The sequence below is a fragment of the Littorina saxatilis genome, linkage group LG6 (assembly GCF_037325665.1).
Source record: "Littorina saxatilis isolate snail1 linkage group LG6, US_GU_Lsax_2.0, whole genome shotgun sequence".
Taxonomy (NCBI): Eukaryota; Metazoa; Mollusca; class Gastropoda; order Littorinimorpha; family Littorinidae; genus Littorina; species Littorina saxatilis.
In genome coordinates this window covers 24554574-24567743 of record NC_090250.1, presented here as the reverse complement: position 1 = coordinate 24567743, position 13170 = coordinate 24554574, and the positions used below count along the sequence as shown (strand labels likewise).

General features: G+C 43.8%; 2 protein-coding genes across 5 annotated transcripts in view; both read right to left on the bottom strand.

The window, feature by feature from the left end:
* Nucleotides 1–13170, bottom strand: part of LOC138968809 (protein Fe65 homolog) — a 270704-nt gene that overhangs the window by 223645 nt on the left and 33889 nt on the right. The gene's annotated exons all lie outside the window — the stretch shown is intronic.
* LOC138968815 (uncharacterized) lies at nt 4138–9965 on the bottom strand. Of its 2 annotated transcripts, none has more exons than XM_070341464.1 (2): nt 9683–9965; nt 4138–5540 (listed from the first exon to the last, which is right to left on the bottom strand). In XM_070341464.1, exons 1-2 carry the CDS (start codon nt 9803–9805, stop codon nt 5223–5225), a joined length of 441 nt encoding a protein of 146 aa, XP_070197565.1. In that variant the 5' UTR covers nt 9806–9965; the 3' UTR covers nt 4138–5222. The 2 variants fall into 2 exon arrangements, with proteins under 2 accessions (XP_070197565.1, XP_070197566.1); XM_070341465.1 differs by having other exon boundaries at nt 9692–9830.

Here is a 13170-nt window from a genome sequence, read left to right as displayed (position 1 = left end):
GATGGGACGATAATTTGAACAGTCTCCTTTATCCCCCTTTTTAAATATCGGTGTTATGTGTGCTGTTTTCCATATGCTTGGAAATACACCCTCATTTAATGATCTTGTAAATAAAATAGATAGAGGTTCTGCTATTATAGGTAAACTTGCAATAAGAATCTTATTATGAATTTTATCAGGCCCGACAGCTTTAGATGTATCAAGACTTTCTATTACACTTTTCACTTCTTCGGAAGTCACGACCATATCGTCGACAAAAAACTCAGCATTATCTATATCGGAAACATTATCGTCTGTGTCGTTTATTTCCCCATACCTCACAGCCATATAACATAATCGGTGCAACTATTCTATCAAACAATTCAATTTGAATATCAATGAATCAACTTTAAACAAAACATGAAACACAAAATCCAAATTCAACCACCTGTTCGCGGTACAAGGAATAACAAACTCAGTATAAAGTCTACAGCAGAGTGAATAAGTTTATAAAAAAAAAAAATTTTTAAATGAGGAAGATGATACTACAAAGGCGACCCCTATCTAGATAAAGCTACGGCAAGGAGCAGGGGGTGGAATATTTTGTGTGTGTGTGGGGGGGGGGGGGGGGGGAGGGGTAAACATACAGAAAGGATAACAGGTGACAGATACATATTCATTTTCACTAAGGCCCAAAAAAAAAGCTGTATGTTTCTGGTAACATGGCTACAAAAAATAGGGTAGGTAGGTAGGGATTTTTTGTTTTTTTTGTTTTTGTTTTTTTGTCAGGGTAGAAAATAACTATACAGTGACGCAAAGAGACTGGACTTACTATACAAAGAGAACAAGAAATTCCTCCGAGGTAGGAAAAACACCCCCGTCAAAGGGAAATAACCTTCTCAGTTGGTGGCAGTGACTGAGTGAGAATGGTTATTTCCCTTTGACCATTAAGATGTCCCTCTATAAGTCCTTGTATAATTTTAATCCACCAATAACTCCCTAACCGTGTGTTTGACTGGTCCCAATTTTTGTAAGGACCGTCTCAGGAATGTATAGAACCTGTTCACCAAGTTTGGTGACGATCGGTCCGTTCATTCTTGAGATCATATGCGAACACAAACACACAAACAAACAAACAAACAAACACATCGACCGAAACCTATACACACCCCTATACCGGGGGTGTAAAGACAACACATTACAAAACAAATGAGACAAAAGGGATGCGGGGTTATCCCCCTTGTGTCGTTTGACGCTTTTTTTTTTTTTACAAATGCAATAAAAAAAAAGTCTAGGGTCGGCGGGAAAAAACTAGGTAGGGTCGGGTGACCAGAAACATACAACTTTTTTTTGTTGGCCTAAAGGAACAACTTGCCTTATTTCTTAGTGTTTTGTTTTGCTTTTGTGGAAGGGGGGGGGGGGTGGGGGGTGAGGGGGTTTGAGGGATTTTTATATGACAGATACGGTCTCACTTCTGTCACAGCAACAACTTGTCGTTTCTCAGCCCCGTTGACGACAAGTAATGTTGTAGTGATGGGTGTCCCACTTTGAAGACCCTTTGTCCTGTGAAAGACGCAAACAATCTCCCCCTCCCATTTGTTTGTTTCACAAAACCTTGACAAGACCAAGGGGGTAATGAATTCACGGTTCAACGACCCGCCACAACTTCAATCGTGAGGTCGGCATGGAAGCCTACGTCAAATCTCTCTGTTCCTTTTCCTTTCCGTCATGCGTGAATTAAATGTTATTGTGACGGAGGAAAGGGGGAAAGGCGGGGGGGGGTGTAGGCTTTTCAGTTTTGGCCAGGAATCAATGTGTGTGTGTGTGTTTGCATTTTTTGTACTATAATATTTTGTGTTCATTGTTTGTGTACTTTTGTTTTCCAAATATTTTTTTCATTTTTTTCTTTTCTTATCTTCTATTTTTCTTTTTGTTTGGTACTTTGTGCATTTTTGAATTTGCGAATATTGTTTATAATGCCCCTGGGTAATGAACAATAAAAACTTGACTGGACTTGGCAGTGGTGGTGCTGTGTGTGTGCTTGTTTGTGCGGCGTGCACAGCGATCCCAGAAAACCACAAAACGGACCTTTATGAAACTTAGCATGTGAGTTCTTCCAAATAATATCCCCAGATGATGTTTTTTTTAACTTTTTGTTATGAATGTCTTTGATGACGTCATATCCGTCTTTTGACAACAGTTGAGGCCGTACTGGAGCGAAACCATTTATCAACCACATTGATTGAAATGTTAGTCAAGTAAAATGTGGCTCATTTCAGCTTGGACTGAGTTTAAACATTAATAAGTAAGTTGTTCATTAGCCTGTGTGTATTGGTATGCATGTGTCTGTGTGAATTTGTTTACGTTTGAGGGATTGCACGGAGGGGGAGCTGCGTTTTTAAATCTCAAGAATGAAGCTTGAATAAAATGTGATGGGTGTGACAAATACAATGGACGGGGCTCTCTCCCTCACTACACACTCCCTTACTACACACTCCCTTCTGCCCCCAGTGTTTCTGTCCGTCACACACATACACACACACACACACACATACACACACACACATACACACACACATACACACACACATACACACACACACATACTCACACACACACACACATACACACACACACATACACACATACTCACACACACACATACGCACGCACGCACGCACGCACACACACACGCACACACACACACACTCACTGACACACACACACCGTGGCACTCACACACACACACACACTGTGACACGCACACCGACACACACACACACACACACACACACACACATACTAACACACACACGCACACACACACACACACACACGTCCACACAGGAACGGGGTCATTGACATCTGGAGCACGTCACGGTGTCGCCTCATTTTGCAAGAACAATAGGGCAAACGCATCACTCAAAAACATGGAAGCGGCAATGCCCTGGCTCAGACAGTACAAAGGCTGAAGACAACAATTTATGAAAATGAACGGAATGCCCGTAAAACCCACGGTTGACCTTTTGGGGGGATTTTGACCTCAAATCGTGTGTCAGGGTACTCTTATCCGCTCACCCTCATACCCCGGCCTCGTACCCCACCCTCATGTTCATTTATCAAGTTATTCTGATTGTAAAATGTAAACTGGCATTAATGCGGAACTTGGTGGTTTTCAGTCCTTTGTGTTAACAGAGAAAACTGGCAGGGGTTAGAGGTGGAGACGGGGGAGGGGGTAAGGTGGGATGGAGTGTGAGTGAGTGAGTGTGAGTGAGTGTGTGAGTGTGTGTGTGTGTGTGTGTGATTGTGTGTGTGTGTGTGTGTGTGTGTGTGTGTATGTGTGTGTGTTGTTGTCGCCACTGCTTTTGCTTAATATGTCAATTACTCTCTCTCTCTCTCTCTCTCTCTCTCTCTCTCTCTAAAACAGAACAAGCAGTGGAAGGGAAGTAACTACGTTCAGACTGAGTTCTCTTCATTGAGACTGGATTATGCGGACTGGCCATAAATCTTGGTGACGCAGAATGTGGGAGCGTGTTTTGCATTGCACACCAAGACACCAACTCCAGGTTGAAGTAAAATACATAACACAGTTCCCACGTACAATAAGAATATTGCACAACACAATACATACGTCACTCACTGAACACAGACAACATAACACAACACAACACAGCACATAAAAATACCGTCAACACACGACTGAGGTGACAACCACCATCACTATTCACACACATTAAAACCTCCATACCTGGTATCATACGCACCTGTATGATATTACAATGTTCTCATCCACCATCGCGATAATTTGTGTAATTTTGTATTTGTTTGGAAATAACTTCGGGGTTGTGTGGGTTGTGAAAGAGTATGTTTTATTCCCTTGCTTTTTCTCATACAAATAAATGTACACGTGCTCTTATCCTGGTGTTTCAGACACACTCCTCGCTAGTGATTGGCCCCTCCAATGCCTGTCCTAGGGACCCCCCGCGGGTTAGGGGGAAGAATGTACCCGATGCTCCCCAGCATGTCGTAAGAGGCGACTAACGGATTCTGTTTCTCCTTTTACCCTTGTTAAGTGTTTTTTGTATAGAAAATAGTCAATGTTTGTAAAGATTTTAGTCGAGCAGTATGTAAGAAATGTTAAGTCCTTTGTACTGGAAACTTGCATTCTCCCAGTAAGGTCATATATTGTACCACGTTGCAAGCCCCTGGAGCAAATTTTTGATTAGTGCTTTTGTGAACAAGAAACAATTGACAAGTGGCTCTATCCCATCTCCCCCCTTTCCCCGTCGCGATATAACCTTGAATGGTTGAAAACGACGTTAAACACCAAATAAAGAAGAAAAAAAAAGTGTCCTAGGGCAAGGGCATTCACTCTTACAAACCTGACAGAGTTATCTTCGGAATTCGTCTATCATCAGGGTTTACTTGAGTTCATGCCCTCATTGTTTAATTATGACCTGAATGATTATATTATTTTCAAATGATTACAATTTTGTTCACAGGTGACTCCCTTCTCACGCAACCCATGATGCTAGCCACCACAGTGTCCAGGCTTCACATAGAAGAAGAACATCCTCCTTAATTCCAGCTTGAAGACATACCAAAATTAAACCACCTAGCCACTTTCTGCCGCGCAGAATGGAAACTTCTGGTTACTTTGACATGGGTGTCTTCTTCTTCTTCTTCTGCGTTCGTGGGCTGAAACTCCCACGTACACTCATGTTTTTTGTACGAGTGGAATTTTTACGTGTATGACCGTTTTTTTCTGACATGGGTGTCATATACAGCATTCAGCAAACTAATCCCATGCAGCCACACCATTGATTTTTGATATGTGTCCAAACGAAATGGTGCTCTTACTCAAGGCAGAGGGCCGAACAGACTGATGGTGGTACAGTGGAACCCCCCAGCTTTTAAGACCCTGCAATTTAAGACTTCCTTCTTTTCAAGACCGTACTTTTTCAGGTTTTCTGTTCACAAGTTCTGTAAATATACCTCAACTTGTACAAAATGGAACAAGAAACTGCATGTGAGAAGAAAATGTAAAGGTAACCACCCGAGAAACATGGACGATTTTGGTGTATATTTTCCATGTTTCTGGTGAAATCATTTTCATTATCTTGTTCAAATTTTAAGACTCCATTCTTTAGGACTTGTTTTTTCTCTCTCAGATTCAAGTTGTGAATGTCTAAAAAGCAGGATTCCACTTAATGTAGAATTTGTTTATGTGAAGAAATGCCCCTTTAACCCTTAAAGCTGCACTCACCTCCATCCGCCTTCCATCGCACCCTCCTTCCCTTTCTCGGCAGCTGTAGTCTTTGCACTGTGTTGTAGGTCACGCCGGAGTCGTCGCTGCTGCTGTCGCTGTCGCTGTCCGTGGCGGAGTGGAAAGGCTCGTCGACGCAGCCGAGTTCTTCGTCGAATTTAAAGCACTGGAAGCGGTCCCCCTCCCCTTCAGCCTCCACCAGTTCGTCTGAGTCGAGAGCGTGGAGTCGCTCGCTGAGCAGTTCGACGAAGTCTCTGGGCTGGGGAAGGACTATCACTGAAGGCCCCGTGGTGCCCTGGGGAGAAACACAAGATGCAAGTGTGATGCTAGGAGTTGGCAGAGGGTGTTTTGTTTTTTTTAAGTTGAACGTGCGAGCAGGTGAGCGAACAAGAGAGAGAGAGAAAGAAAGAGAGAGAGAGAGAGAGAGAGAGAGAGAGAGAGAGAGAAGGGGGGGGGGGGGGGGGGTCCGAATGTAAACATGAATACAGAGGCTAAAGGGAAGCAAAAAGGAGAAAATTAAGGGGTAACCGGCTGGAGATAGGGGGGGGGGGGGCGTGAGGGAGAGAGACGTATAGAAAGTGAGGGGGAGCGGGGCGCAAGAATATGAAACACAGGCAAGGAGAAAGCAAAGGACAAAACAGAGACTGAAATGGAAAGTGCAACAGAGAGAGAGAGAGAGAATGAATAATAGAAAGAGCGTTCACGGTAAAAGGGAAACAACTCTTTCAAACAGTGGGAAAGTGTGTGACAGAGTTGTTTCCCTTCTCCCAGTTTAGCCCAATGCTTTTCAAGTTAAAATCAAGGCACGATTCTCTACCTTGGGCTGCTCGCTTTCGCACCCGGTACCCCGCGATGGATTGACCCCGTACAAGAGGTCATTTAGGGGCAAAAACAATGTTTGGAATATAATTATCCTCTATATACAATTTTTTATCAAATGTTTTTCGAAATAAAATGGTATTCATGAATAAACCGAGGTAAAGGTCTGATACCTCATTCAAAAGAAAGGATAAGAAGAAGAAACAAGTCGCGTAAGGCGAAATTACTACATTTAGTCAGAGATACTGTAGCAGATCTCTGATTTAGTCAAGCTGTCGAACTCACGGAATGAAACTGAACGCACTGTATTTTTTTCACCTACTTCGTCAATCCCCGCGAGAATGGAAATCGCTCACCTCCCACGTGCAAAACACAGTGATATGCACACACCAGAATAGCGCGGTAGCGTATTGTGCTAAGCAGGAAAGCGCGCTTTTCTGTATTCGTGTTAACTTTCTGAGCTTGTTTTAAATACAAATCTATATGTTTTTGGAATCAGGAAACGATAAAGAATAAGATGAAATCATTTTTGGATCGATTTCTTAAATTTTAATCGTAAGACTAATTAATCTATTTTCGTTAATTGTGATCACATTTTAAGAGTAAACATGACATATGTATATATTTTTAGATTCAGAATGTCATGAAGAATACGATGCAATCAATTTTAAATCTGTTTGCGAAAAATCGATTTTAATGACAACTTTAATGAGCAAACTCATTAATTAATTTGTAAGCCTCCAAGCTGAAATGCAATACCAAAGTCCGGGCGTCGTCGAAGATTACTTGACCAACTTTCACGAAAAGCCAGATATGACGTCATCAAAGACATTTATCAAAAAAATGAAAAAAACGTCTGGGGATATCATACCCAGGAACTCCCATGTAAAATTTCATGAAGATCGGTCTAGTAGTTTTCTCTAAATCGCTCTACACACACACACACACACACACACACACACACACACACACACACACACAAATACAGTAAAACTTGACTAAATGTAAAAACACCGCTTTTATTATGAATTGTTGCAGTTGCAAGTTCGCACAACACCGCGGGGGAAAGTAAATGCATGTGCTGTACTTTCGTTTTTACGCTTAGGACTTGTAATTATACACACACACACACACACACGTCACACACACACACACGGTAATTAATGCAAAGGACATTTTAGAAAGACAGGCAAGATATGTCTGTTTAAAAAAAGGCACATGCATAATGAATAGCAAATAAAAACACTCCTTCGATGTCCTTGTCATGTTATAAAAGGCGCATTAAACAGTGCAGCTACCGCTTTTTAGCTTACATACAAATTAAAATACCCTTGAAATGTATAAAGTGTCATCAAACACAGAAATAAACACTCAATAAAATGGTCATTTTTTAGGGTCATGGTTATTATCTATCTATGTTCACTGTATCTTTGTCTCATAATTTGACGTGCACGTGGAATGTTTCTTATTCTAAAAAGAAGCATGTGTGTCTAAAGAAAAAGAAGAAGAAGATAGTAACAGAGGGGAAATAAGAGAAAATCTTCTGAAGAGTTCAGATGGAGCTCTGCTGTTTATTCTTTGGGCGCAACTGACCCCCCCCCCCCCCCCCCCTACACACACACACAAAACAAAAACCCTTGAACTTAAAAGAAAATCCAGCCAAACATGTCCCCACATTGCAAGTGTCCGTTCATGACAGGTTTGTTTTGATCAAGATAACAAACTAAAAGGGAAGCAATGATGACCCTTATTTTTGGTTTTGGTATTGATATTCATATCATATCTTCCTGTGAAGTTACCTCATGGACATTCGATGCCACTTTCTCACAGCGCTACCCATTTTTTTTTCTTTCCTGCATGCGTGTATTCATGTTTCCAAGCCCCGAGACTTGTCTGTGAACTTGGGATATGTATATTGCGCATGCGTGCACACAGGGGTGTTCAAAAAACGGGGAGAGTTTGCACAAAGTTGACTCTGGGAAAAAAAAATCGCTCGCCGAATGTCAGTGGGGGTCGAACCCACGTTGATAGCGACAACTGGTTTCAAGCCAGCGCCTCTACCAACTGAGCTATCTCCCTAGGCCCTGCGAGGTGTCCTATCACACTAGAGGGGCCTAGCACGGCAGGTACCACCGTATTTTTTAATCTAAGCAGAAAAGGGATTGAAAGACGACTCTTTGTCCCAGCCATCCCATGAATCCTTTCATGTGTGTGCCTTGGGACATACACACTTAGGCCTAGCGTGACAGGCACCACTGTATTTCTCATCCAGGCAGAAAAGGTGAAAAGACACAGGTCTCTTTGTCCCACCCATCTCATGTATCCTTACATGTTTGTGCCTTGTGACATTCACACTTGAGGGGCCTGGTATGACAGGTACCAATGTATTTCTAATCTCAACAGACAAGGAGAAAAGACAGTCTCTGTCCCACCCATCTCAGTCATGGATCCTTACATCTTTGTCGGCCTTGTGACATTCACCCTTGAGGGGCCTGGTATTACAGGTACCTCTGTATTTCTTCACTAGGCAGAAAATGAGAAAAAGACACCTCTTTGTCCCATCCCATGAAAACTGACATCTAAGCGCCGTGTGACATTCATACTAGAGGGGCCTGGCTTGACAGGTACCACTGTACTTCTAATTTTAGCAGAAAACGGGGGAGGGGAGCTCTTTGTCCCATCCCATGAAAGCTGACATCTAAGTGCTGTGTGATATTCACCCTTGAGGGGCATGGTATGACAGGTACCTCTGTATTTCTTCACTAGGCAGAAAAGGAGAAAAAGACACTTTGTCCCATCCCATGAAACCCGACATCTAAGTGCTGTGTGACATTCACCCGTGTTTTTAAGTCAATGACTCAGCTGCGCGTCATTTTCCTCACCTGGGCTTTGTTTTAACCTGGTCTGCTATGTGCCCTTCGCTCATCATTGAAACCAACAACGCAGTTAGGGCCTAACCAGGATTCTGTGCAGAAACTTGACCCTGTTTCTGTGTATCGCGAACAGTAAGCAAGGGGTGGGGAGGGTGGAGTTGTATATAATATGCGATTCTGCATTTAATGCAAGAGGGGAGAGGGGGGGGAGTATATTATGCAATTATGCATGAATGCATGGGGGGTGGGGTGGGGGGGGGGTGGGGTGGGGGGGTGGTGGAGAGAGGCGAGTAGTATATATATATATATATATATATATGCGATTCTACATGAATGCATGGGCGGGGGGGGGGGGGGGGAGGTGTCGGGGAGGGGGGAGTAATATACGCAATTCTGCTTGAATGCAGGCGGGATGGGGTTGGTGGAGAGGGGAAGTAGTATATGCGATACTACATGCGATTCAGGGGGTTGTTTTGTGGTCATTGTAATAGTATTGGTCAGAAAGAAATGATGGTTCACGCTTGATGCTATCTGGGAACATATGACACTTTTTGGAAAGATATTTGATCGATAAATGCCTCAATCGAATTGACACTTTGTCGAATGAACAGAACAGAGGCTTTCTCAGAGCCGACTTTGTGCAGACTCTGTTCGGTGTGCGAACACCACCGTGTGCACGCATGCGCATGATAAAGACCCCAAGCTCACAGTGAAAGTCTCAGGGCTTGGAAACCTGTCTACGTACTGTACTCACGGAGAGGGCGTAGGTGTCCGCCGCGTGCGAACAGGTCTGGGGGAGGAAGGGGTCACGCTCGCTGCGCAGACGGCAGTCCATCTCACTGACCGCTGGGCTCAGCACGTCCACCATCGTCTGCAACAACAACAACCACTGGTCAGTATGTATACATCTCTCTTGGTTTAAACAATGCTAATTCGACAATTAATTGGTACAGTACGTAATGAGCCTTTTAAGAATCAACAAGATTATTATAAGCTTATCGTGGTGATCCTGAACATGTCTCATCGGAAGAGTGACAAACAAAGACTGACAGAGTGATTCCTATACACCGCCATATACAGGCCGCGTAAAGAAGAAGAACACATACAAATGATAACATCTTGTGGACCTCTGTTTCAGGTCTTATGTTTGAACACACTGACATTAAATAAAATCAAAAGCGGTTGAGAGCGAGGGCTGGATTAAGAGGGTAAGGGGGTTGAGAGGCTAGGGGTTTGGGGGGAGGGGGGGGGCGGTATGTAGAGTAATACGGATATGGACATTTTCTTGTACACTCTCCACCACACACACCCATCCAAACACAAAATAATAGAATTTTATGATATCGTGCATAATCCCCCTCCCCCCCCCCCCCACCCACCCCAAAGTGTAATCCATCTCAGTCCGGTCATAATAAATTCAGGTGATTCGTGCACACCGTGCATGCACCAACTCGTGCTATGTCAAACTCGTGCTATGTCAAACTGCACACTCAAAAAGAAACCCACCTGAAATCAACGCACAAACAGGACAGGTGTGGTCATGTCAAAGTCGCAATTCAAAAAAATACAATACACACGTGCACACGGTATCGTTTTTATAGTCATCAAGGACTGGGGAAACCGGATCAGCTTTGAAATAATGCATATTCCTCCCTCTCTTTACAACCCACCTTTCCTATCAGCTACCCCCCGCCCCGCCCCGCCCCCCCCCCCCCCCCCCCCCCCCGCATCTGCTTATCAAATTCCCGCAAACCCCAGCCTATACCCTTCCACACACACACAAAATGCCACGCCAGGACAGATACAAAGCAGTGTCCCGAAACAGTTATTGAACTCGTCCTGCAAGTTCACTTGCGTCCCTGTGTGTTTGCTCGTCGGTTGCAAAATATGTTTTAATTTATCATTCGTTTTAATGGATACAGTTGTGCTCATTCGTATATCTGGTTTGTGCTTTTTTTTGGTTTGTATTCTGTGCATTTGTTGTTGTTTTGTTGTTGTTGTTTTAAAGTTTGTCGATGTTTGACTGAATGTATTGCGTTAGATTAAGAATCAAGATAAGGTGTGTGTTTGTGTGTGTGTGTGTGTGTGTGTGTGTGTGTGTGTGTGTGTGTGTGTGTGTGTGTGTGTGTGTGTATGTGTGTGTGTGTGTGTGTGTGTGTGTGTGTGTTTTCAATAAATTCAATTGAAAGATGAGGTCACCACAGTGCCACCTCAACTTTTTTTCGGTTATGACATCATCAGTCAAACGCACGCGCGCACGCACGTGTAGGCGCGTGCACACACACACACACACACACACACACACACACACACACACACACACACACACACACACACACTGCATTAGGGTCAAGAGTCTGTGTGCACCAAACTTCAATATTAGTAACGCTGATGGGGTCTATGTCGACCAAAACAGTGGGATTCCCTGTAGGTGGAGTTCCTGGAGGGGGATTCCCTGTATACAGGGAATCCCACAGGGTGGAGTTTTTCAATAAAACTTGCAAACCATACTCGAATTTCTAAGATTGAAAAACATCAAATTCTACCGATGTCTCCAAGCATCACGTGACTTTCAGCGATATCAGCGACACGCTACAGGAACTAAATCCTGTGGTATTCCCTGTATACAGAGAATCCCCCTCCAGGAACTCCACCTACAGGGAATCCAACTCTTTTGGTCGACATAGACCCCATCAGCATTAGTAACACCCAAACTGTTATCAGCGCACACTGACACACTCAAGTCTGGGTGTATTTATCGTTATATGGCCACTTACACTCTGTCAGGCGCACGAGACTCTGACTCTGGGATAATAAACAGAGAGAGAGAGAAGAGGGGGTTAGAGAGAGGGGGAGAGAGAGAGAGAGAGAGAGCGAGAGAGGGAAAGAGAGAGGGAGAGAGAGAGAGAGAGAGGCCGGAGAGAGACAGAGACAGAGAGAGAGACAGGGAGGGAGCGAGGGAGGGAAGGAGGGAGAGAGACAGAGAGAGCGAGAGGGCGACTTAGACAGAGAGAGAGATAGGGAGACAGAAAGAGAGAGACGGACAGACTGACAGACAGTCATACAAAGACAGTCAGAGAGACAGAGAGCGTTTGTGTTTGTCGATGTGATCGTGAGTTCCTGCTTTTGTGTGTGTGTGTGTGTGTGAATGCGCTTGTATGCATGAGCGTTCATGCAAGCATGATCACAATCGCGTTTGCGAGCTACGTGCTTCTGAGTTTTCTGTAGAAACAGTTCTATCGAACGCAGCAAGCTCATTGTACAGGTCGAAAAACATAACATAATCGACAGGGTCTATTAGTTGTCTTCATTTTCAGGACACAATCTCAATATGTATAGTAAAAGCCAAGCAATCAACACACTTTTTAAACGGGGACATTGTTCGTCGATTCTCTCCCCACCAGAGAATGTCTTTTGTTTGCAGGACGTGTACCTACAGGACAAAACATTTACCGACTCTAGTTGAACTTCGTACAATTAGGTTTGAAAACAATTTAACATGATTAGGTCAACGACCGCTGTAATCGTTTGTGATGGTGGTGATAGTACTGATGGTGGTTGTTGTGGTGGTCTGTTAGTCTGTCTGTCTACCTTTCTGTCCGTCAGTCTGTATCTCCGTTTCTTGACTAATTGCTTTATCTGGCATACCTTTCTGTACGTCTCCCGTCAATGTCCTTTGTCTGTCTGTCTGTCTGTCTGTTTCTCTCTCTCTCTCTCAAACGTGTGTATATTTCATTTCACCGAGCACAGCATTTTGTGGATACCGTAAACACCAAAGCTACAGCCTCAAGCCTACAAGGGCTACCGACTCATAAATCAGATTTAATTACTGCTTAATCAGCATGATCCTCCTGACCCACTACTATGCTTGTTTCCCCCCCCCCCCCCCCCCCCTTAAAGGCACACTCCTTTCGGTGTAAGCTCTTCGGCTCGTCATCTAGGATTTGTCAGGTCTACTATTGGACAAGACTTCCCTCCCATTGGACAAGACTTCCCTCCCATTGGACAAGACTTCCCTCCCATTGGACAAGACTTCCCTCCCATTGGACAAGACTTCCCTCCCATTGGACACATAGTACGAAACAATCAACACCCAGCTGCTGGCTGTCATGAGTTGGACTTGTGTGTGATAGACTAATGTCTTAAGTAGTCTTAAGTTTACTTCGAAGTAAATTATATTTGATTTGGCATTGTGTACATCATTGTTTACACTTAGCACACACACACACACAC